This window comes from Phragmites australis, chromosome 19, assembly GCF_958298935.1.
Source record: "Phragmites australis chromosome 19, lpPhrAust1.1, whole genome shotgun sequence".
NCBI classification, from domain to species: Eukaryota; Viridiplantae; Streptophyta; class Magnoliopsida; order Poales; family Poaceae; genus Phragmites; species Phragmites australis.
In genome coordinates, this window is record NC_084939.1 from 4,914,676 (window position 1) to 4,935,566 (window position 20,891).

Below are 20,891 nucleotides of genomic sequence, written 5' to 3' on the forward strand. Positions count from 1 at the left end.
CCATGGATGAAGTCCATGGCTAGGGTGGAGCTCGGGTCTAAACCAAATAGGGACCGATTGGAGTACAGGAATGGTGGGAAAATGATAGGGGAAGTCTCACCTCGGTGTGGGGAATCTTTCTAGGGGTTGGTGAACTCCGGGGAAGATTCGATTCGAAGATTGGGCTCTGGGTGGTGTTTGGCCTCGAGGTGGAAGAAGTCGTGTGGAAGCATCTTCGGCGAAGAAGACAGCATGAAGGAGCTTGGGGAAGCCTTCAGGGAGCTCGAGAAGTCCTCTCCGTCGATCTCCGGCCGTCGAGGTGGTCGCCTCTCTCTCTAGCGGTTTGGTGAAGAGGAGTGAGTGAGGGAGTGAATGAACGAGATAGAGCAAGTGAGAGTTGGTCGATGGCTTTAAGTGACACCTCTGTGCTCTGACGGTCAGATCGCGGGGAGTCCCAGTCAGACCGCGAACAAGGACCACGTGCTGAAAGCCTTCATTCTTTTTCCTAATTCTTCTTTTTCTTTTTCTTCTCCTTCCTAAATGACTTTGGACCTTCCTAATTCTTTCTAAACAATTTTCACTTATAATATATATGGTAGAAACGTGCATTGATCAATAACGTAATATTTTTGAAACGTGTTTAAACACTTAAATCAAAACTAGAAACACATAGCATGATATCATTATACATATGCGTGCTTAATGACGAGATTAGAGTTTTAGGGTGTGGCACGCGCCACACACCTCCTACCGGACCACTCATAATATATATGGTGGGACACCGCCGGATCCACCACCATTGTCCTGCCATCGCGCTAATAAATCTATTTTCGAGCTCCCCCATTGCCAACCCCGCCCATTGCCCACTTGCCGCCCACGGCTCTAGCGATGCCACCGCTGCCTCACCGCACCATCTCACCTCATTCCACCGCCGATCCGGCTGCCACCCCAACCTTCCTCTGACCCCAGAGTTACCGGTGAACCCTGAAAACCCTGACCCCTTTTCTAAACTCGCTGGCGTTCACACATGCGTCTAAAATCGATCTAGTGATTTCATTTCAGACGCCGAAAATTAGGAAGCGTGATATTATATAGTATAGGGAGGAAAGATGTTTAACATTTGAAAGAGGAAATTCGGGCAAAAATTCGGGCCACCAAGGCAAGAGGGAGGTCAAAGGGAGAAGATTCAATTCCTTTTCCTAAATTTTGCTTTGTAACTAGTGGGCCCAATTGCTAGGGTGCATGCTTCTCTTCCTGCAGGTGGGACCAACGCCAACCCTGGTGTGGTGGGGCCAGTGGCATTCCCCCAGCAACATCAGCACGCGCAGATCCTCAAGCGCAAAAAAGCTCCCAAAACACCCGCTTTCCCAAGCAAGCGAGCAGCTTTTCCACACTGCCCACTCCGCTCCCCACGCGGCGCCGGCCAGCAAACCAACCAGCAATGCCGGCGGTCGACACCCACGCCGCGGAGGCGCTTGACGAAAGCGCGCCTCCTCCCCGCCCACTCCGACCGCCGCCGCCAACCCGCCCCTTATCCCTCGCCTCCGCGCTCCCCTTCTGGTTCTACCTCGCCGCCGCCGTCTCGCTCCTCGCGCTCGTCCTTCCCCACCTCCTCCCAGCCTCCTCCCCCGCGTCGCTCCCGCCTCTCCTCCGCCGCCACCTCGCCGCCGGCCGCGTCCTCAAGCTAGACCCCTCCCCCGGCCTCTTCGCCCTCACCTCCCGCCCTGCCGGCGGTTCCCCCGCGCACTGCGTCCTCATCCTCCCCGGCCTCGCCGCGGGATCCTTCTCTTTCCGCCGCGTCATCCCCGCCCTCTCCTCACGTGGCATCCTCGCCGCGGCCCTCGACCTCCCCGGCCAGGGCCTCTCGCCGGCGCCGCCCCCCGCGGCCGCCCCCGCGCGCGCCAGCGCTCTCCGGGAGATCATAGACCGCGGAGTCTTCCACGCCTTCGAGCACCTCGTCCAGACCGGCGAGGTGCCGTACCAGGAGCCCGCGGCCGCGGGGGCGCCGCCGGCCGCGTCCCCGTACGCTCCCACCGAGGCGGCCGCGGCCGTCGCCCGCGCTGTGGAGGCGTTCGGCGTCGCCCCCGTCCACCTCGTGCTCCACGACTCCGCTCTCGCCGCCGGGGTCGCGTTCGCGTCGGCCAACCCGGGGGCGGTCCGGAGCGTGACATTGGTCGACGCCACCGCGTCCCTGCCGGCGTTCCCGGCCGCGGTCTTCGACGTGCCCGTGCTGGGGAGGCTGGTGCTGCAGTTGCCGGCGCTGTTCCGTGGGCTGGTGCGGCTGTGCTGCGCGCGGGCGATGGGGGCCGAGGAGGCGGAGGCGCACCGGGCGGCGATGCGTGGGGAGGGGAGGACACAGGGGGTGGTTGAGGCATGGAAGGCGATGAACCAAAGCTTGGAGCTTGGGGAATGGAGGCTTTCTTCGGAGGAGGTGAGGAGGCTGCCGATGATGGTGCTTTGGTCGGGGACTTGGTCAGATAAGTGGATCGATGAGGGGAAGAAGGTGGCGGCTGCGTTGCCGGATGCTAAATTCGTCTACCATTCCGGCGGTCGATGGCCTCAGGTAAATGTGATGCTTTACTCTTAACAATTCCATTTTTCAGAGAGCATGCTTAGTTATCAGTCATAGTTGGCTTTCTATCTACTTCAAGTGACACTCTATGCATCATTGTGTTCACAATGCTAATACATAGTTGTATCTAAGTAGTTCTTGCTTAAGTGAGTCTAGTACAGAATGAGATATTGCAAATGAAATTGCAAAAAATTAGGACATGTAGGGGTACAAATTTATTAACCTAAGGGTATCCACTGATCCTTTTTAGTTCAATCAATAACACTATTTTTCTCAAATTGAGCAATTTTTTGGAAAACTAGTGTTATTGGTTGAACTAAAGAGGGTCGGTGGATACCCTTACTTTCACCACTTCGCACCGACATGCACATTCTACATCTTGATCTTCCCCTAGACTGACCTTCCCCAGTATGTTGTGAATTCTTGGTGAAATTACTTTTAAGACAAAGTTGTACCAGCATTTGCGATATGTGCCAATGGCAAAGGATGCAAATCATTCCAAGAATAGGAGGCACTAGTGAGCCCTAGGCACTACTACGTTTTTAATCGGGCATTGGTAGCTTGGCAAGGGTACAGGGTACTCCTATTTTCTATTATAGCTAAGTGGCAAGCTGAGATGATGATTTTATTATTTTCATCGCTTTGTTCAGGAGGATGCCTATGAGGAAATCTCAGAGCTGATAGCGGAGTTTGTGACCTCAACACTAGCATCTCCAAAGAAATAAAGAGAAGAATACCCGCCACAGCATGTCGACCATTAATTTGAAGAAGCATGGACCAACTACTCTTATGACAACCTTTAAGGACCAGATTCATGGCCATTGTCAAGGATCAAAAATCGAGATTCTGATTACTGATCTGTCTTGGGCAAGCTGCTCCTAATCCTGCTGATCCGGGGACGATATCCTCCAGGGACCTTTTTTTATTTATTTACAAATGCGCCCTTAGAGCCTCTTGTCTTGGTTTTTCGGTTGATGATGATAAGCTTAACTTGAGACATCGGCTTCAGCAGAGTTTCTCTTAGTAGATACTTAAGATATGAATCACACTAGTGTAATGTTTTTTTTGTTGTTATAAATGTGCACTGATACTTGCTGTCTTGCTTGTATCTTAAAACTGCCAGGTACTGATTCAGGATAGCATTTGTGTTTTTACCAAACATGCCCTGTGCTAGTATGTATTCATTTTAGCATTACTTTGAAGGCAATATATTGTATGCATTCACTTCTTAGGATGCAATCAACCAATCGCCTCCCCTCCCTCTCCCCCACCCCATTTGAAATGATGGGATTTTGCATATTTCTGCAGTAATTGAAATATTTCCTATGAAAATCCTGCGAAATTACTGGGTTGGACCAGGAATTTTGAGGCCTTGATCCACGGTCCCCGAATTGAAGGGCACTTCTGTTACCTTGAAATTTGGTTGGTTTCCGTTTTCCCATTTTACCTCTACATGCCCCCAAAGTCAAAATAATTATGTCAAGCTTGAAAGTTATACCATAACCTTCATGAACATGGCCAAGATTTTATTTTGCTAAAATCGATTTCCTACCAAATGAATAAAGTTATCACATCAAATTACATCAAGACTCTTTCTGTTTAGCCTGTAGTGATTGCCCCTCTTGATGTGTATTCCCAGGAAACAGAAGCTCGTGTATTTGCTTTTCTGCGCCAAACTCTGAAGTGGCATGCAGTGCAAAAGATTCAGAAATCAGAACCACATGATAACGCAATGCCAGTATCTTCTTTCTGTTCTTTTTTTTTTTTTTGAAATGTTTGTTTTCAGATCCCAGGTAATTAATATGAGGGCAAATAATTTAGCGTAGCAAGCATCTGGTTATCGAGAACTATGAGTGAAGTACATGAAGGTATTTGTGGAACACATCAGTTAGCTCACAAAATGGTATGGTTGTTAAAGAGAGCTGGATTTTATTGACCGATTATGTTTGGTGATTGCTCTAGATATTACAAAGGATGTGAAGTATGTCAAAAATTTGGTAATATACAGTTAGCTCATGTTTTTATGTTGAATCCTATCATCAAACCATGATCATTCTGAGGATGGACTTTGGATTTCATCGGCCAAATTCATCCTTCATCTTCCAAATGTCATCGTTTTGTTTTGGTTGCTACGGATTACTTCACAAAGTGGACCGAGACCGTTCCCTTGAAGAACATAACATACAAAGAGGTAATCAAGTTTATTTTGGAACATATTATTCATAGATTTGGTATTCCGTAAACTTTAACTACATATTAAGGTTCTTCTTTTATTTCTCATCAAATGCGTGAGTTTACCGAATCACTTAGAATTAAGCTTCTCAATTTCTCACCATATTATGCTCAGGCTAATGGACAAGCCAAGTCTAACAATAAAACTTTTATTAAGCTTATAAAGAAGAAGATAGAAGAGCATAAAAAAAGTGGCATGAGGTTTTGAGTGAAACATTATGGGCTCATCGTATATCTAGGCATAATGCTACTAAGGTTACTCCTTATGAGTTAGTGTATGGACAAGAGGCCATTTTACCCGTTGAGGTAAATCTTGGCGTATTGAGAGTAGTACAACAAAATGACTTGTCAGCCGGTGATTATTATAATGCAATGATAGATAGAGTAGATAACCTCAATGATAGAGTTGAGAGTAACTAAAGCCTATAATAAGAAAGTAAAGGCAAAATCGTTTCAAATAAGGGATTTAGTTTGGAAGACGATTTTACCTATTGGGTCTAAAAATAATATATTCGGAAAGTGGTCTCCTAGTTTGGAAGGTCCTTTTAAAGTTGTAGGAATTGTGATTGGGAATTCATACATGCTGCAATATGTACAAGGAGACAAGATGCCTCGCGCTATCAATGGGAAATACTTGAAGAAATATTATCCGAGCGTTTGGCAAGATGCTTGAGAAGGTAATTATACATGGCCGATGTAATTTACTATCGTCCTAAGATATATCACTGCACGTGGCCGGTGTGAATATCATCGCCCTTAGAACATGCACGTATGGCCGATATGTTGTTTGTATCGCCCTAAGTCATAACTTAGAGTAGAAGATGAGGTATTCGTGATTATCTTGTGTAAAAATATTTTTCGGTGCGCAAGCTTTACCAAAAAATAGGGGGGGGGGGCATGTGTTGATAGCAAAAAATGGCACGCCCGGATTTTTTTATACACCGGATAGTCTGGTGATCAATGCCGTATCATCATCGGACTATCCGGTGCTTATAGTTCGATTTCGGCCAGAAGACATGCTTTTTGGAAAAAAATAGTCCGGTGAGGGGCTCATTGAAAGCCGGACTATCCGGTGCCTATAGTTTGAATTTGGTGCAGTAAAACATGCTCTATGTATAAAATAGTCCGGTGAATGATACGGTGAAAATGTCGGACTATCTGGTGTGTAGAAGATCAATTTGCACCAAAAAATTGCTCTCTCGAAGAAATAGTCCGGTAGAGATTCCAGGGTATCACCGGATTATCTGGTGTGTAGAAGTTCAATTTGCGCCAAAAACATGCTCTCTGAAAAAAAAAATGGTCCGGTGGAGATTCCGGGGTATCACCGGACTATCCGGTGAGAAGAAGAAGGTTTTTAGCCCAAAAAATGTTCTCTAGTGAAAATAGTCCGGTGAGGTATTTGATGATCGCCGGATTATCCGGTGCGTTCAAAAGGAAAACTTTGCAAACAATTTGCTCTCTGCAAATATTGGTCTGGTGACATACTCCGGTGAATATAAATGTGATGTCGGAATATCCGGTGTGTGTAAAACCGAGTCTTAGAGTTTCTCACTGGATGGTCTGGTGTTCTGAAGTTTGTTCTCACCGGACCATCCGATGTTTAGTTCGAAACCGAATCGAAGTAGATTCGTGGATTTGTTCGTATCTCTTTCGCAATTTTGACCGAATAGAGCGTGTTTAGGGTAGGAATAGTGTTCTGCTTCGATTCTATAGGGTCAAGACCATACCCCCCTTATAAATGGTCGAGGGGTGGAGGCCGATTGCAGATCCATCAGTCAGTCGCATCTATTGTATTTACTTTTTATTTGCCTTTACTTTCCTGCAATTTAGGGTTAGTTCTTCGCTGCTACTTTGAATTCCTGTGATTCGGGTGGTAGTTCTTTGTTGATTTGCTCGTAAATCGTCTAGACGGCGATCCTTAAGGTTGTTGGTTGAAATCTTTGCTTGTTTGCTTGTAAACAAGTCACGTGTCGCTGCGAAAAGCGACAAGTATCCTTGACGAAAACCGTGTTGGTGAGTTGTTGCCCAATTCCGCACCAACAGTGGGTGACGAAGAATAGTCAGTAGGCCAGGTGGTGACGGGGTGACTCAGGCCTGGGCTAGCACGGTGGCAGGCAGTCGCTATGGATTCAATGCTGGGAACACCGCCGCCGGAGATGGAGGAGGCAGGCGAGGCGAGGGAGTGCGCGCTGGTGTGGGAAAAGTAGGGAAAGAAAAGAAGCGGGAGGTAGAAGACAATATCCACTGAAAAAAAATTGTTTCATTTTGATAACAACTCCCAAAAGACTTTACCTGTGGTCAACAAATACATAATATTCTATAGTTTGATAACAGATCGCATTGCATAGTACAAATGGTAGAGAAGTTGTGTACTAAGGCCACGACCAACGGTTTTTTTTCGGGGACGAAAATCCTGTCACGAATGGATTTTCTGTCCCTTCAGTACTCCAACGGTTTCCCTTCATAGTTCTCATCACGAAAGGATTTTCAAGGTCATTCCTTTCAGGATATAATTCTCTCTTCTTTCTCTTTATGATTCCCTCAAAAAGAAGCTGTTGTAGATGAGAGAAAATAAAAGAAATAGAAACGAAGAAAAGAATCAGAAAAAAACAAAATGAAGGAAATATAGTTGGAGATAGTCTAATAATACAGCGTTCCAACTGCACACTCCACTTTCCCATGCCGCGTCGGTGAGCAAACCAAGCCAGCGATGCCGGCGGCAGATCCCCTCGCTGCAACCATCGACGCTGTGGTGGCATCCGACGAAGGCGCACCTCCCGTCCCACCACCGCCCCGACCCCTCTCCCTCGCCTCCGCGCTCCTCTTCTAGTTCTACCTCACCGCTGTCGTCTCCCTCCTCGCGCTGCACCTTCCCCACCTCCTTCCTGTCTTCTCCCCCGCGCCCCTGTTCTGCCACCGCCAATTCATCACCTGCAGTGTGCTGAAGCTCGACCCTGCCCTCGGCCTCTTCTCCGTGACCTCCCGCCCCTATGGCGTCTCCCCCACGCACCGCGTCCTCATCCTCCCCGGCCTCGCCGCAGGAGCTTTCTCCTTCCGCCGCGTCTATAGCTCCCTCGCCTCCCAAGGACTCCTCGCTGCGGTCCTCGACCTCCCCGGCCAGGGCCTCTCTTTGACGCTGCCCGCGCGCGCCAGCGCTCTCCGCGGGATCATGGACCATGGCGTCTTCCATGACTTTGAGCGTCTCGTCCAGAACGGCTCGCCGCGGGCCTCGTCCCCTTACGCGCCTGTTGAGGCGACCGCGGGCATTGCGCGCGCCGTGGAGGCGCTCGGCGTCCCCCCACCCACCTCGTGCTCCATGATTCCGCGCTCGCCGCCGGGGCCGCATTTGCATCGGTCAACCCGGGAGTGGTCCAGAGCATAACGCTGATCGACGCCATCGCATCGATGCCGGCATTCCCCGCGGCAGTCTTCGACGTGCCTGTGCTAGGGAAGCTGGTGCCGTTGGTGTCACCTCTGTTCCGCGGGCTGCTGCGGCTATGCGTGCGAGGTATGGGAGCCAAGGATGCGGAGGCGCACCGGGTGGCGATGTTGGGGGAGGGTAAGGCAGATGGGGTGGTTGAGGCATGGGAGGCGATGAATCACAGCTTTGAGCTGGGGGAGTGGAGGGGTTCTTCAGAGGAGCTGAGGAAGCTGCCGATGATGGTGCTGTGGTCGGGCACTTGGTCGGATAGGTGGATCAATGAGGGGAAGAAGGTTGCGGCTGCGTTGCCGGACGCCAAATTCATCCACCATTCCGGTGGCCGATGGCCTCAGGTCAGTGTGATGCTTTACTCTTACTTAAAGCTTGTTTGGCAGAGTTCCGGCTTTAAGAATTCTAAGAGCTGAGTATTCTTAGCTCTAGGAATATGTGAAGTTGCAGCTGTAGGTACACCGAGAATGTTTGAGGTGAGTCATTGTGTTTATATTTTAATTTAAAGATAGATATTTAAACCACTTTATCTTAGCCTATAAATTTAAGATCTGGAGTTCGGAGCTGGAGCACTGCTAGACAGGGTGGCCTTTGTGTAGCTTAGTTCATGTAAGGGTACAGGCAGAGACATGATTGGCTTCTGCGGTTCTACCTCTACTTCACGTGAACTACTACGCGTCATTGTGTTCACAAGGTTGATACAGATTTATATCTAAATAGGTCTTGCTAAAGTGAGACTTGTACGAAATGAGATACTGCAAATAAAGTTGGCAAACTTTAGGACAAGATCAATGTTGCACACTCCACACTTGATCTGCACCTAGACTGACCTTCCCTAGCTTGTCGTTAATTTTCGGTGAAATTTCTTTGAAGACATAGTCCTACCGGCATTTGTCATGTTTCGATTGGCGAAAGATGCAAATCATTCCAAGAATAGGTGGTAAGTAGTCAACCACATCACTAAATTTCGGGACCAACAAGCAAGTCATGCTCTTTTCCACTGAATCGACTGTCCATGTTCGACTTGTTTTTTTTTTCCATTTTCCTTGAAGAAGTGCTCCTTGGTTTCAGGTTTCCATCATCATACTGCTATTTTATAGCTACACTCAGGAGTGATACTTCACCCTTGGCCCTTAGGCACTACTCTGTTTTCAACCAGGCATTGCTAGTTTGGTACGTGCACTCCTACAATAGCTAAGTGCCAAGCTGAGATGACGATGTTATTATTTTCATTGATTTGCTCAGGAGGATGTCTCTGAGGAAATCTCGGAGCTGATAACAGAGTTTGTGACCTCATTTGAGGAAGCAGCAGGTGGCTACATTGAGCAGCCAGTCATATGGCAACATTCTAAGCATAACATTGGCAGATTCATGCTTATGGACTAGGATCAAGGTTCTGACTATGAAAATGCCTTATGGACATACACATTTGCTCGCTCAACCAAGGACATTGCTCTGCCTTGGACAAGTTGTAGCTCCTGTTGCCAGCAGTAAATGATATCCTGCCCATGTATGATATCCTCGTTCCAGAATCGATGAACAAATGCACGCATAGAGCTCTTGTCTCGATCTTTCAGTTGATGCAGCGACAATGTAACTTGAGACTTTTGTTTCAGCCTTTCAGGAGAGTTTCTGTTGGCGGCGTCTGTACTGAGTTCTGACTTGCACTAGTGTATTTTTCCCTTGCTGCTAAATGGGTATTGATACTTCCTGTCATGCTTGAACTGTAAAACCGCGAGGTACTGACTCATGCTAGCATTTCTGGTTTTACAAAACATGTCCTATGCTTGTATGTATTCATTTTAGCGTTACTTTGAAGACAACATATTCTATTGAATCACTTCTGGGGGTGCATTCATGCAATCTATGTTTCCTATGAAATTTCCATGTTCCAAACGAGGCCTGGGTCTGAGCAGCAATTTTTAGGTCTTGATCTGAGCCTGTCCTGGGATTTAAAATCCCAAGCCCCTTGGCTCCACGATCAAAGAACAACCTTGAGACCGGTTAGTTTGTTTTTTTTTACTTGTGCATGCCCCCAAAAATGGAAATCATAATGCCGAGCTAGAAAGTTATACCTAACCTTCGTCAACATGGCTAAGATTTTATTTTTCTAAAATCGATTTCCTACCAAATGAATAAAGTTATCACATCAAATTACATCAAGACTCCTGTTTAGCTTGTGGTGATTGCCCATCTTGAAGTGTATTCCTAGGAAACAGAAGCTCGTGTATTTGCTTCTCTGCGCCGAACTCCGAAGTGGCCTACATTTCAAAAGATTCAGAAATCAGAACCACATGAGAATGCAATGCAAGTATCTTCTTTGAGTTCATATTCTTTTTTAAAGTGATTGTTTTCAGATCCCAGATAATCCACTTTTTTCCCGTGCCAATTTCCAGATACGTACGTTCCTTTAAGTAGATTCATAAAATGTCACCTTTGCAGGGAAAGCAAATCTCAACGTCTGCACTTGTGTTCCTGAGCACACTCTCAAGTCAAAGCCAAGGCAGTCCACTCCGATCACCGCCGCTTCCTGTGGAAATATAACCGGACAGTGTTTCAGTACCAACCTTGAGAGGTAATGTGCTTCTCTTCTATAATGTTCACTGTTAGATGAGTGCTTGGTAGAAATCTGAAGAAACTGTACCTCTACTTGAATGGCCTTGCACCTCCAGCAGAGTGATTTCAGAGCCTGTGCGATCTTGTCTCCACCGGCTCTCAGGCGCGATATTATGTTCAGTGCGGAATGCGCAATGATGTCCGGCCTAGCTTTGCGGTACTCTTTGATCTTTACCTTCGGCTGCAGGGAATCAAAGCTTGAAAAAGACTTCAACAAAATACACAATACCAATGCTAGAATTTCGTAACAGAGCACATTGTTCAGTCAATGCTATTAAGTTCTTCTGGATGATTAGAAAAACATATCAAATGAAAGAAACATGCCTCAGTTCCATATGCCGTGATCAACTCAATGCTCAGGACCTCAACCTTGAAAAATGTGGCACCACTCTCCTTTTTATCTTTCTGCAGCTCGTCACCTGCACCAATGTCAGAAACTTCAATAAGAATCCTATGTTCCCGGAAAATGGGGACATCTGCTGAATATGAGGTTCATTTCTGGGTTTATCGCGGTTTCTACTTGATAAATGTTTGGCAACCATGGTGCTCTCTTCAGCAAAGGCAGGTCTCAGCTGACCCTCCACAACAAGGCTTGCAGGTGGCCGGTCCAACCAATCTATGTTAGACTTGGTTGCGGTCTGAGCATGAAAGTTCAGAACATAATGGTTAACAAAACATGCAAGTACAACTGACATATACTGAACTAGTCACGTACCTCCACAATCATCCTTGCAAAGTACAATGGATGGCAAGAATTCACGGTCTCAAGGTTGGACCAGCTTGGTGGATCATCATCTTCTTCATCGTCACCGTCGTCGTCGTCCTCATCGACAGCAAACACACCCTCCTGTACATTTTCAGAGTCGCGGCGTCAATGTAAACAGACAATCCCTGCTACAGTCCTAATAAGTAAAATTAGCTGCTCGAGAATTATTCTCACCACGTCGTTGAAGTCATCGTCAAAGTCGCTTTCCTCATCGTCCGAGCCATCGTCGTCGTCGTCGTCGTCATCTTCTTGCGCAAAATCGGTGGCGGACGCCGCTGCAAGATCCAAGTCGGCGAAGACCTGTGTGTTATCTAACCCAATGATGACATGCTGTAGCCATGAAACAACAACATGAGCAAGCTCAATGTCATACTGACAAATTCATGAAGAGAATCAGGGGAGGACATGGGAAGAACAGAGTCGTCACCGCGATCTTGTCCTCGCCCATGATGCTCTCCAGCAGCGCGTCGTCGTTGTCGACCTCGAAGTAGATATCTGAGCAGATTGCCACACAGCAGCTTCAAGAAGCAAAAAGAAGAGTGTCCGGCAGCAAGTTATGACTTATGAGAGCTTCTAGCTGCATTGCATCAGCCAGGGAGCTCGGTAGGCCTACCATACCTCCGTTCTCGTCGGTGAGGTAGGGGAACTCCGGCAGGATGATCCGCTCATGGATGCCGTCGCCGACGAGCGTGGAGATCATCACCGTCGCCTTGCTGTTCACCTGCAATTTATGCTCTGATTCTATTAGCATTTCTTCGTCAAGTGGCAAGCAGAGACAGAGAGCGGTTCAGGTTGGCGACCTCGACGATTGTCCGGGCGGATTCGGCGTCGGTCAGGTGGGACGGCTCGCCGTCGTCCAGATTCACTGCCTCAGCGATCTCCTCGAACGGGTGGTAGCGTCCCCTCGCCGGCAGCTCGTCCATGTGGTCCGGCGCCGACGCGACGGCCCTGGATCAGTCAGTCAACAGCCGGCTCCATCAAGACTCTGTTCGACCAAGACGCACGCACGCGGAACGCAGACGGCATACACAGTTACGTACCGGCAATGGCGGCCGCGGCTGACGCTGCTCCGGCGCGCGCGCTCATTGCAACACCATGCGTGGCAGTGACAACGGCAACGGCATGGAAGACCGTGACACCGGAGCGAGAGGGTTGAGCTGCTGCTGCCTCTTCTCGCAAGAAGGATGCTAGGGGACGGGGCGGGGCGGCGGGAGGAGGGGACGGGACAGCACGGGTGGTCCGGGGCTGCAGCGGTGGCCGCCGCCAGCAGCATGGTATACCATGGAAAGGGAGGAAGGCGACCGAGCGGAGGAGGAGATAGTTTTTTGTGGCGCCTATCGCTGCCTATCCAAAACCGGAGTTTTTTTTTTTTTGGGAGAGAGAGGGTCCAAAACCGGAGCTTGACGTGTTATCAAAATTTTTTCATTCAAACATAGCACCGTAGTATCTTGTTTCGTAGATAAAATTATAAGAAATATTATATTGCAAATAAATTACAAATCAGATATATGGTTTAGTTGATATTAGCATATGAAATTTGATAATAAAAAAATTTCAAACTATATCCAAGCAATGGGCTGCTGACACATCATCCTGGCATGGTTGGCACAGCCCCAGTTTGCTAGTCCGCGTCGACTATTTACTGTAGCTAACACCAGCCAAATTTTCATTGATCGGCTAAATTTTGACTCTGAACCAAACAGTAGCCAAATTTTTAGGGCAGACCAAAATTTAGCTTTCCTTACCCAGGTCTGAAACAAAACATGCCCTAGACTTCCTTTGCCCGGAGTCCTTTTAACGGGTGACAGGTCATAAAAAAAATTGTATTCTATTGCTCTCAAAATTTAAAACACTATAAAAATATTTATGAATTTAAAAAAAAATATTTGGTGGTGTAGACTATGCTACTATCTAGCTCTGTAAAAAATTTCAGACAAAAATATGATTTTACGATGAGAATAAAAAAGGACAAATTTCACTATTCTCTACAGAGATATTTATCATTTTTTGTTTTTATTGTATAAATAATTATTTGAATTAATTTTTTGGAAAACTAGATAATAGAATCCTCTAAATCATATATATTTTGTAGAATTTTTTATAATTATTTTGATGGTGTTTTGAATTTTAAAAACATTGAAATGTTGTATTTTTATTTTTTTACCTTGTTATCCATCGGAGAGATGTCTGTCGCCCTTTCAATGAGTACTGTAGTCTAGATGTTCGATTTTTAAAAAATGGATACCTATTTTTTTATAATTTTTTGATTTAAGAAATATAAAATGAAAAAGTTCGCTGGAAGGCTGACGGCCCTCGGTGGGCTGCACCTGACTGGTCTGGACGTGGGCTAGCTGAGGTTTGCAGCGCGACCAAATTTGGCCCAGCCCACTGTGCAGAACATTCTAAAGAGCAACCATATTTGCAGCCCACCAAGGGCCGTCAACGCAATAAACCAAAAAAAATTCATAGGAAACATTTGGTCGCCAAAAAACGAAAAAATGAAGGGAAAATTGAAAAGTGTTTTAACGTTTATTTATGGTACAATGCCACTTGAATAAAAATTCCTTTGTTTTCGCCGCTCTAACGAGGTCAAATAACATTGAACACTGAAAAGAGAGACAAAAATGGGTTTCATATGTAGCCGATTTTCCTTCAAAATTGACAGAATTAGGTTCATACACCCTAAATACTATAAAAAGTAGTATGCCTGTTGGACGAAACCATAAAGTGTAAAATTATACGGCAAATCATGAAGCTAGCTACATATCCTCTTCTATTCCAACCGTTTGCTTATCGACATTTTCTCTCTCTTGTATGCTACCTGTCTCGCTTCTCTCCCCGCCCTCACCTTCCTGTCTCTAGCTGAGGATTCGTTGGACCGTCGCCACTTCGAATTTTTTAATAATATTATTTTATTAAAAAATTATAAAAATAATTGCTAAAATTACAAAATTGTAAAAATAAGTACTTGTCGGTACGTGAAGTACTGACAAGTAAACTGTCAGTATTTCGAATACCGACGTCCTATGTGGTATTAGACTCGGGACCTGTCGGTACGCGATAAGCTGACACGTGGTGGTCCCGGCTAAAGAAGTGCCCTGTAGGCTTTTCGTATAGCGCAGTGGCCTGTTGTCATTTTGCGTGTCAACAGGTGCCAGCTCAAGCCTATCGACGCGCGAAATACCGACAAGCCTATAATAATTAGGTAGCTGCTGATTTTCCTCTCGGCATTTCGTCCCACACACGCGGTGGAGCAGTGACAACGGGAAGCGTGGCGGCGAACTACAGTGCGGTGGTGGGAGAGGGAGCGGCGGCACGCGAAGGGAGGAACCGACAGCACGGAACAGCTACATTCGTCGGTACATTTTTTCTTCTTTATTTAGATTAGAATAGGAATAGCAATAGGTAGAATAGAAAAATATAGTAGAGTAGAGACAAATTTAGGTAGATTAAAATTAGGTTAGAGATATAGCTGTATAGAATAATAGATAGAAAATTTAGAGTATGATATTTAGAGTAGTTAGAAATTTTAGTGTAGGATTTTTGTGGTATAGATAGAAAATTTAGAGTAGAATTTTTGTAATATAGATAGAATGTTAAGAATATTTAGACTAGAATTTGTATGTAGAATATGAATTTTGCAGTACATGTAGAATAGGAAATAGCGTAGGCCTATAATTTAGGAAATTTCGGTATATTTAGAGTAGAAATATTCGATACATTTAAGATAAATAAGATTTGGTATAATATAAATTAGGTATATTTATTTAAAGAGTTGGAAGAAATTTGGTAGTGTTTGATAAAACTTTTTTAAGGCATATTATTGATTAGGTGTGGCTTATTATTAATTTATAGTTTTGGTTAGATTTGGTAATTTTATGTAGCATTGATCCTTAGAACGTGACGCCAATGTTTATTGATATATTATTAATTTATAGGTTTGGTTAGATTAGGAAATGTATATATAAAATTTAGGATTATAGAAATTTAGATACAAACATAGGAATAGAGACATACACTTACAGTAGAGAAAATGTAGAATATGTAAAGTAGATTAGTTACAATGGAGTATGTTCAAAATATTGAAATTATTTAGAATGTATTATGTAGTAGTACTTTATTGCGATTTAGTAGAAATGTTGGATTAGAATATTTAGGGCAATTTAGAAAACTAGAGCAGAATGTTTGCGATATGTACTAGATGTTGGTGAAAATTATAGTTATAAAATATAGAGAGTATATAAGAATATGTGGTATGTTTAAAATTGGATTTGTCGGTTGAAATATTTAGGTAGCTGGACATAATATTTTTTAGTATTTTATAGTTATTTTAGTATAATGGGTAAGGTAATTAGAGTTAATTTAGCTGACGAAATATTGATATTGTATATTGAATCAGGGATGTCGAATGGAGTGGGGTTTAGGGTGTTTTATAGCATTGGATATGTCATGTATTGTGACAGTGAGGTGGATTTCAGTAACTTCTTTTATGTGGACATAAAATTGAATAGTCCGGGAGAGTTGCGGCGGGTCCAAGTGTTAGGTTGGCTGTATAATCTGCTGCAACTTAGTCCGGCACATTAGCTATTGACGGTGAAGGTTCTGATTCCTAGACGTCGAGAAACCGGATGGCAGTGGGACATTTTGGAGGTTATATGTTCAAAGCAATGACAACAATTTGTGTCACTGGGTTGAGACAGCGTTTTTCCCACTGCATGCTTGTAGAAATGAGTGATGTTGGTTCGATAGAAGCCAGACCTAGCACCGTAGAAGTTGTAGGTGAAAATATTTTTCATGAGGAGCTGCAGGAGAGTGTGGTTGTGGAGGAACCCCTGAGGACTAGTGCACCGGTTGAGATACAGACAGCAAGAGAAGAACATAACGACGGGGAAGATAATCAGGCCACGATGCGTGCTGATCAGGAGGAGCGGGACGAGGCACTCGTGGACCAGTTAGAGGCAGATGACGATGAGTTTCGCATATTTGTGGACTCAGGTCCATTAATCTTGGAGGAATGGTCGAATTTTGCATTGGAGAAGTTAGCGGTGAACAATGAACACGAGTCAGCATGGGAGTATGATTCTATCGTGGTGACCAAAGGCCAGGTGTTTCATGACACAGTCCATTTGCAGCATGCAGTTAAGATATGGTGTTTCTCGGAGTAGAAGAGAGTTCAAGGTGGTAATTTCTAATCCTCGAACATATGATGTGACATGTTTATGTGAAGGTTACACGTGGCAAGTCCATGGATTTTTGCCGATGTGTGACACTGTATGCATAGCGTCAATTGTTGAGCCGCATACTTGCAACTTGAGGCGACCTCTATGCGCACACATGAACATGGCTGCTGATTATATTGCAAATGAGATATATCTAGAGATTGTGAAAAAGACTAGTATATCCCCATTTGGAATTATGAATGCTATTGACAATAGATTTGGGTATGAGATTTCATACGACATGGCATGAAGAGCGAAACAGAAGGTATTAGAGAAGAGGTTTGGCACATATAAGGACTGATACCACAACCTATCTTCATTGATAGAGGTTATTTATGGGAGGAACCCGGGCACAAGCATTGCTACTCATGATTTCGTGAATCAGGATGGAGATCGAGTCCTTCAATGGGTTTTCTAGTTGTTCGGTTGTATGATCGAGACATTTCAACATTGTCGGTCGGTGATGTGCGTGAATGTGACATTCCTCATAGGCAAATATAGAGGTCAAATACTCACAACTATCAGGGTAGATGGTGAGAATCAGGTTGTGCCTTTGACTTTTACATTCGTTGAACGCGAGTATACGGATAGTTGGTTGTGGTTCTTGCAGTGGGTAAAGAGAAGTGTTGTTGGTAACAGGCCTAACGTGTGTGTCCTCCATGATCACCATACAGGCTTGTTGAACACTATTAACACATTGCAAAGTGGTGCGGGCGGGGTGTTGCTATAGCCATATTTGCATAGCCATTGGTGCATATGGCATCTCGGAGCAAACTTCTACAAATAATTCAGGAGCAAGAGGTTGATGCATCTTTTTAAAAAGCTGTGCAAAAAGAACCAAAGGAGAAAGTTTGATACTCTATGGGAAGAGCTGGATAAACTAACTAGTAGGCACATGGATAAAGTTTTGAAGAAGCCAGTTGTACCAAGGGAGGAGGAGCCCGAGGGTCTAGAGCCTTTACCACTTGAGCCACAGAGTGTGATCAGAAGAAGGAATGGTGGAAGGAGGGTTAAGTGTTTCTCCTACTGGATCAGACACAAACCATTGGAGAAATGACACTCATTGCGGACACTAATGGTTCTTGTTATGGGATTATGACAACTAACATCACTGAGGTTTACAATTAGGTAATGAAGAGGAATAGGTCACTGCAATTGGTAGCATTTGTGGAGAGTCACCCTTGGGACGAAACGATATCTTTGAGAGCCTTACAGTAAGGCCACGCTACATATGGGGAACTAGCAAAGGGTGTACATGGAGAAGATAACGTCTTACATGGAAGAGAAGAGTGGGAAGGGCAAGTCCCACAGAGTTCATATTGTTGGTAACCGTCAGCACGTCTTCGAGGTGACGTTGCGTGACAAGGGCGGACTGGGTATCAGAAGGCAGAAAATTACAATGGAATGCAGGTTGTGACCAGCGTACAACAAGTGACAATGCACTTGCAACAAGCCATCACTGATGCATTTGCCCTGCTCTTATGTGCTTGCATGTTGTGCGAAGGGAAACATAGAGTTAGAGTTTTTTGTGTAATTGTACTACCGTAAGGAAGCTGTAGAAAGCACTTGGGCCGCCGAGTTGCTTGGGTGGTGGGTGGTAAAAGATTTCGTGAACCCGCATGAAAATAGTGCGTTTTGGATTCTAAATCCAAACAACAAGGTCAACACAAACAGGAGATGCAAGACTCGGCATATCAGGAACGATATGGACGATGTTGTGGTAGCACGAGCCTGCAAGGAGTGCCTGGTATGCGGAAGTCCACATTTGAGGGGGCAGTGCGATTAATATCTGGTGGACACTCTGGCGTCAGACGAGTAGGTTAGGCATGTCTTGATACGCAAGCCGAAGAAGAAGAAGAACCCTTCGAACGAGACTATTATTTGAAGCAAGGGATTACTGTTTCCATGTTGTATTAATAATTGGATGGTGCCTTATGTTTGTAATACTTGGAGCATGTTGTATTATGTGCTATTTGGAGTTAATGGACAATCTGAGTATGTGATGTTATATTTTAATCATGTAATATTTTGACCATGTTGTATTATGTATTATTCGGAGTGCCTGGCAACCTTAGTATTTGGTGTAATATTTGGATCATGTTGTAATATTTGGATCGTTTGGGTTATATTATATTCGCACTACCTGACTGTTTGTTGTAATATTGCAAAATTTTGGAAGTAATCATAATTTGTTGTACTATATGATGTTTTCGAACAACCTGCTACATTTCTCCTCATATTGTGTTTAATTTATATAGTATTCTTTATGCTTTATTTCTCTCGAGTTCAATTTTTATTTTTCATATTCTATGTTGCATTACTATGTGCTTGTCGTATTCATTATGTTATACAATACGGTATTTTTTACTTCTAGGTATGGAGCTTATTGACCTGGTGATCAATGTGACGCATTGAACACACTTGGATGGCACCCAATTGTACACCATCTTGCGTTTACGTACTCTTGACCACTTCTGGAGGCTTGAACATCGTTGTATCCCAAGGTAATAAGTTCATTCATTATATGTTTATTGTTCAAAATCATCTGATAATTTACTCTCATTATTTATTTTTCGTAGGTTGAGGGCATTGGGTCTCCTTCTGATAGCGTGTCTCCTCGACTCGATTTGGGACCAGGCCCCTGAATGCCCCTTGACCAGGCACTACTTACTGCACTGGTTGACCGCTGGAGGCCAGAGACGCACATTTTTCACTACCAATATGTGAGATGACTGTCGACTTCAGGATGTCTCCATACTACTGGGATTGCCCTTAGCGGGGATTATAGTGTTTGGGCCCGACTTGCACGCCGGGTGGAGGGACGAGGTCCTTGCTAGGTTCAACAGAGTCATCCTTGAGGGTCAGCAGCCTGGGCAGGTGGGCTTCAACTCGCCCTACGGTCCATCAAAGGCCTGAGTTGAGCAGTTCCAGGTGGATCGCCTGACGCCAGAGTTAGAGGACTGAAGTGTGATGGCATCTGGAGGCATACCTGTTGTTGCTGTTCGGGTGGGTCCTCTTCACTAGCACGCACACGGACACCATTGACAAGCCCCCCTAGAGCAAGTCCTTATGTGATGTCGCCTAGAGGGGGGTGGGAACTTTGCAGTGGATTAAACAGTCTGGATATTCTGGGTCAAACTGGATACTCTGGGGTCCGGAGGTTCTGAGCTCAACCCAGATAGTCCAGGTAAAAATAGGAATTGAAAGCTATGAATTCCTAAGCAATTCTAATTGATTCCAAGGTTACCACAAGCTCCTAAGATTTTATGTAAGCCTTTTGGTACTTCACCTGCAGCTAGAAATACACAATCACGTAGATCAGGGCAAACTACCCAAAAATTAACTAAAATAACAATGAAAGCAAAGGAGACACGAATTTGTTTCTTGAAGCTCAAATCCAATGATCCTACGTCTCCATTGAGGTTCTCACAAAGAGCCGGATCTCTCTCAACCCTTATCCTCATCTAGCAACCACGAAAATCAAGCTCGGAGCTTACTCAACTTTCCTCTTTCTTTGCAGAGGCAGGGATGACCTTTACAAACTTCCTGGGGCACTCCACAAGCTTGGCTGCTCTCTGGGTGGAGCCTAGCCATCTAGGAGCTCGGAGCTCCAAGAGTTAAGAACACGAATCGATGGCTTGATGATGAACTCAAATGCTCAAAGATGGATTTATGCTCACAAGCACTCGATCGCACTTTCCCAACCTAACTCTCAAATCCTTTCAAGATTTAATGCACTAGAGGGGTGGGAGGGTTCTAAAGAGGCTTTGAATGCTTTTGTCTCGAGTTGGTTCAGCAGCAAATGATGAAGGTGGTGAGGGGGTATTTAAACTAGTCATCCTAAAACTAGCTATTATAGTACTTTTTGTATTGACCCAAAGTATCCGGGTCAACCCGGAGGCTCCGAGTTGGTACTAAAACGCTTAGCCGTGAGCCTTGCCCGAAATCCAACCTGGAGGGTCCGGATAGACAACAGAACCTGGAGTGTCTGGGTCAACCCAGAGACTCCGGGTGAAACAATTTGACTCAAGCCAAGCACCTCTGCCGGAGCAACATCTGAAGACTCTGGTCACCCAG

General features: G+C 45.1%; 2 protein-coding genes and 1 pseudogene across 3 annotated transcripts; 2 read left to right on the plus strand and 1 right to left on the minus strand.

Annotated features, from left to right (window-relative positions):
• Window positions 1-1,329: 1,329 nt before the first annotated feature.
• On the plus strand, window positions 1,330-3,773 carry LOC133900006 (protein AUXIN RESPONSE 4-like). Its single transcript, XM_062341071.1, has 2 exons — window positions 1,330-2,542; window positions 3,202-3,773. The coding sequence occupies exons 1-2, from the start codon at window positions 1,421-1,423 to the stop codon at window positions 3,274-3,276; spliced, it is 1,197 nt and encodes a 398-aa protein (XP_062197055.1). The 5' UTR covers window positions 1,330-1,420; the 3' UTR covers window positions 3,277-3,773.
• A 3,667-nt stretch (window positions 3,774-7,440) lies between these two features.
• Window positions 7,441-10,244, plus strand: LOC133900733 (protein AUXIN RESPONSE 4-like; annotated as a pseudogene).
• Window positions 10,245-10,294: 50 nt separating this feature from the next.
• On the minus strand, window positions 10,295-12,942 carry LOC133900732 (uncharacterized protein At3g49140-like). Of its 2 annotated transcripts, none has more exons than XM_062341956.1 (11): window positions 12,636-12,942; window positions 12,396-12,543; window positions 12,214-12,316; window positions 11,969-12,090; window positions 11,770-11,895; window positions 11,545-11,676; window positions 11,350-11,467; window positions 11,154-11,248; window positions 10,858-11,010; window positions 10,648-10,743; window positions 10,295-10,474 (listed from the first exon to the last, which is right to left on the minus strand). In XM_062341956.1, the coding sequence occupies exons 1-11, from the start codon at window positions 12,866-12,868 to the stop codon at window positions 10,373-10,375; spliced, it is 1,428 nt and encodes a 475-aa protein (XP_062197940.1). In that variant the 5' UTR covers window positions 12,869-12,942; the 3' UTR covers window positions 10,295-10,372. The 2 variants fall into 2 exon arrangements, with proteins under 2 accessions (XP_062197940.1, XP_062197941.1); XM_062341957.1 differs by having other exon boundaries at window positions 11,770-11,925; window positions 12,023-12,090; window positions 12,636-12,941.
• Between the last annotated feature and the right edge of the window lie 7,949 nt (window positions 12,943-20,891).